Source organism: Haplochromis burtoni, unplaced genomic scaffold (assembly GCF_018398535.1).
Source record: "Haplochromis burtoni strain Fernald_Lab_line unplaced genomic scaffold, NCSU_Asbu1 Contig_61, whole genome shotgun sequence".
In the NCBI taxonomy this organism is placed as follows: Eukaryota; Metazoa; Chordata; class Actinopteri; order Cichliformes; family Cichlidae; genus Haplochromis; species Haplochromis burtoni.
Window position 1 is genome coordinate 98,803 of NW_024582422.1, and position 4,284 is coordinate 103,086.

Here is a 4,284-nt window from a genome sequence, read left to right on the forward strand (position 1 = left end):
ATACTACAGTAAAAGTAGAAGTACTTATTATACTTTATTTAAGTAAAAGTGAAAAAGTAAAGGCATAGAGGTTCTCGCTTTTCTCTTTTCTGACCTCTGCAAACGACATTGATCCTTGACACAGGTTTTCCCTTCTTTCTCCTGTCCTTTGCCTACTCTCTGCATTACTGCACGCTCTCTTCTCTGTTGGCCGTCAGCGGTAATGTCGACTCTCTCTCTCCTGTATTTGCGATTCTCAGTCTTATTGCTGTCTCTGCCTTATTGAAGATTTAAAATTCAAGAAGATTTCATTGTGATTTCTCAAAGTATCTACAGAAACACACAGGCTGAAACAAAATATTCTTGATTGATTATTGTATTCTGTAGTGTAATAATCAGTAAAAAAATAACAAAAAAATAAAAAAAGAAGAATACAGTAATAAAAACACTAAAATAAGTATAAATAACAATCAAACCGCAAATTGTCCGAGACACTCGGCAAACACAGGTGTAAACAATCACAGTCATTCAGCCAGCAGCAGTCCTCACAGTCACTGAGAGGGATTTACAGTAGATCAGCTAATTGTTATTATTAGATGTCCTGGCCTTCTGTGGCCTTGAAGCTTAATACAGGCTCTCCTTTTTTCTCCTGACCTTTGTTTATAATCATCATCATCATCCTGTGTATTTAAGTCCTGAGTTTCCTTCAGTTCATCGTCTTTGTCATTTTTGATTCTGTTTGTCTGTTTCCAGTTCAGTTCGGTCCCGTCACGTGCATCAAGATCTTCCTGAATTTCTTTGTACTTGTTTATGAGGTGTGATTTACTCTCAGTTTGTTTTTACATGTAAACTGTTTTTCTGGTCGCTATAGAGAAAGGTGCTCATGACAGCACACGTTAGTTGGAATCCCGCAAGAGTCAAAATATTATCAAAATAAATTAAGGCTTGAATTTGTCAGGTGGTGATGCTTTATTGAATCCTGGAATTTAAACTGAATTTAAATTCATTTTGACATTTTATTGTTTAAAATGAAATTTAATTTACCATAAAAACAATTTGGTGCAAACTCAATGGACTTAGGAGTGACGTTAATGAGTTCACAGGATCATATTTTTAGACATTTTTCATGTAAAATAGAAAGGCGATATTTACCTTCCTTAAGAATGTGGTTCAAAGCCACATCACTGAGCATGCGTATGCAAATGACACAAATATATAGGAAACATTTCAGGGTGAAAATGATCAGAGATTATTATTTCTCTTCAGTATCTCAGCTGAACTCTCGACTGTGATCGCACCATGATTATTTACTATAAACTGACATTACTGACACTGGTACTGAGCTTTCATCAACAAGGTAAAGATCTTTACATATTTTACGCACACATTTGTTTTTGTATGTATATACTTTATTTCACTTTTGTCTCAGGCCATGCGATCATTGGAGGTCACGAGGCTGTGCCTCACAGCAGACCTTACATGGTGCTTTTGCAGATGAACAGCGCTGCTGGTCATATAAGACACTGTGCTGGCTTCCTTCTCAATGAGGATTTTGTGATCACTGCTGCCCACTGCCAAGCCGAGTGAGTCTAACACACTGTTATGTTTTTTGGTTGTTTTTTTTACCTGTTTAGTGTTTAGGGGCCTCCTGTGGAATCTGTAATCTCAAGATTAAAGTCAAGTCACATATTGAGAGGAGGAAATCTGTTTTTATGCAGCTTCATGGTTATTAGATAAAATGACCCAAAAATATTTTATCTTGTGAACACAAGACCAAAAACTCATTATTTTTATCAAACAAATAATACACTTTTTTTTTTTTTTTTTAGGTCCTACAAAGTTTTTCTGGGACTTCATAATTATCATGATCAGAATGGTGTACAGCATGTTGATGTGCCTGGGAGAAATGCATTTCCAATGAAAGGCTACGATCCAGTTAATATTAAAAATGATATGATGTTTCTTAAGGTATGTATATATATAACAAATATGATTGTACTTTTGAAGTTCACCATATTGCTCTAATTTAGTCTTTTTTTCAGAATCTCCAAATTTTTTTCTCTTTTTTTTGGCTGTTGCTCTGTTCATTCAAGTTGTACTGAAATCCTGTACATACTGATTTTTATTTTACTTTTTTCCCTCTTCGATTTACTGAAATTGAGCCCAACTGAATACAGCACTAAAACAGACTGTAGTTAACAGTGCTAATATCTTTTGAAGGGTTTTCTCTCTCTCTTCCTTAAGTTGAGCACCAAGGCAAAGTTGAACGACAAAGTGAAACCCATCGCTCTTGCTGACCGTGATGATGGATCTCTGCCAAAAGCATGTGTCATTTCTGGTTGGGGAAGCACAGAAAACAGCAAATATATGTCTGTCAAACTCCTGGAAGTAAATGTGACCCTGACTGACAATGAGCTGTGTGCTAACAGAAACATGTACTGCTCTGAGGGTGAGAGAGAACCTGGTCAGGTAAGTGTATTTTTGTACACTAACATCGAGAAAAAAACTTTGGTCAACAACGGAAATTCTCTTCCAAAGCAATCACTAAATACTGTGTAAATACTGAATACTTCCAGGGAGACGCTGGTGGTCCATTAGTCTGTGAAGATGGAAAGGCATACGGGGTGATATCCGCCGGCACACCAAACCCAGATGGCTCAACAATTCAGGGTTATACTAAGATACCTGACCACAGAGACTCCATCAAAGAACATAAGGGAAAGTTACATTCTCCGACAACCGATACAGTAACCATCATTCCTGTTTCTAAGGAACATCATATTTGTGTTAGAGATGCTGATTAGTCTAATAATACATGGTAATTAACAGAAATTAAATCAGCTGTTCTGATGAACAGAACATTTGATAGTTTGTCAGATATGTGATTTTCCACAGATTACAGAAAAGGGAATATTTTTGGTTTTAGACGGCTGGAGAACATTACAGAGGCTTTGGTTCCAAGCATTTTTTTGTCATTGTTTATTAAGTTAAACACAAAACAAAGGTCAACTGATCAGGAAACTAACTGTCAACAATGAAAATAATAATCGCTGGAATCCTTCAATCTTCAAACAACATGAGGTGCATTTAAAAATCAACATGGACTCAACTGTGGTCATCAAATTGTGTAATGTATGTGTCCTTTTACTTAAAAAGAAAAAAACAGCTCAAACAGCGAGAGAAACCTTCCGGTGATAAACTGCAGATTCACATCAGACAGAGGAAATGGTGACAGTAATCTGCACTTCCTGATTATTACAAAAATAATGAGAGACGCAAGAACATTTCCACATGTGTGACTAAACCAGATACACGAAACTGAGAAACAAACTGGACTTTAAATGATTCATTTACTGAAAAGGGTAATTAAATAATTATAATGGGTAAAAACTTGGATTAAAAATCTCCAAAATTAGAGGCTTATGTGGCCATAGAAAGGCGATGCATAAAATAATAGAAAGCACATGAATGAGTACAGAAAACCCTTTCACTCGGTAGTTGGTGTAGATTTACAACAAAAATATGTTTTACCACATGTGCATTAAAATTTAATGTCATAACATTTATCTTTTCACTTAAACAGTGGCTGTCCTGCAATAGTTGAACAAACAGTAACGGCTTTTCTCTGCAACTTAAACCTCTATAAGACAAACACATTAGTGTCTTTATTAAAAATAATTTTTACATTTAAATTTAAAATTAATTGACAAGACAAATATATTCAGAAATTTAAATCAATGTATAAAGGTATGGTTTTCATGCAGTCCAATGTAATAAATTCTCATGGTTATACAACATTTGGAAGCAGCTGCACAATTACATGACTGAGCTATAAATATGTGAAGGCGGTGGTAACACGTGTGTTACTTCTTCCCACTGCTTTTTGAACACTGGTTGTACTACAGGACAGTATTTTCCTTTTCGTATATATGCTCTATTTTGTATGTATGTACGTGTATGCTTGAAATAAATGATCTATCAATCAATCGCCTCTGTTAATAAACATGGTGAGCTTCATGCAAGCACAGCTTAATGGATGGTGGCCAGAAACACTGAGACTGTGCAGTGAATTAAAACTTGATTGCATCTGCTTGTTCACCCCAGACTGAGACAAAGCAGGGAAAGAAAGACTGAAGTCAGGTTTGTGTTTTATATAGATTTTACAGACCAGCACAATAAAGAATGTATACAGCAGTTTGTATAAAAGGTAGGATCTCCTCTGGAGTGCAGTCACCCATCTGCACACGGACTATAATACCATCTCATGTGGAGGATAAATTTGGTCTGTTTATCTATTTTTGAAGA

At 35.7% G+C, this 4,284-nt stretch overlaps 1 protein-coding gene across 1 annotated transcript; it reads left to right on the forward strand.

The window, feature by feature from the left end:
* The first annotated feature begins 1,258 nt into the window (after positions 1-1,258).
* On the forward strand, positions 1,259-3,854 carry LOC102304448 (granzyme B-like). The gene is made up of 5 exons (XM_042221111.1): positions 1,259-1,336; positions 1,409-1,562; positions 1,809-1,947; positions 2,224-2,448; positions 2,556-3,854. The coding sequence occupies exons 1-5, from the start codon at positions 1,279-1,281 to the stop codon at positions 2,781-2,783; spliced, it is 804 nt and encodes a 267-aa protein (XP_042077045.1). The 5' UTR covers positions 1,259-1,278; the 3' UTR covers positions 2,784-3,854.
* Positions 3,855-4,284: the final 430 nt, after the last annotated feature.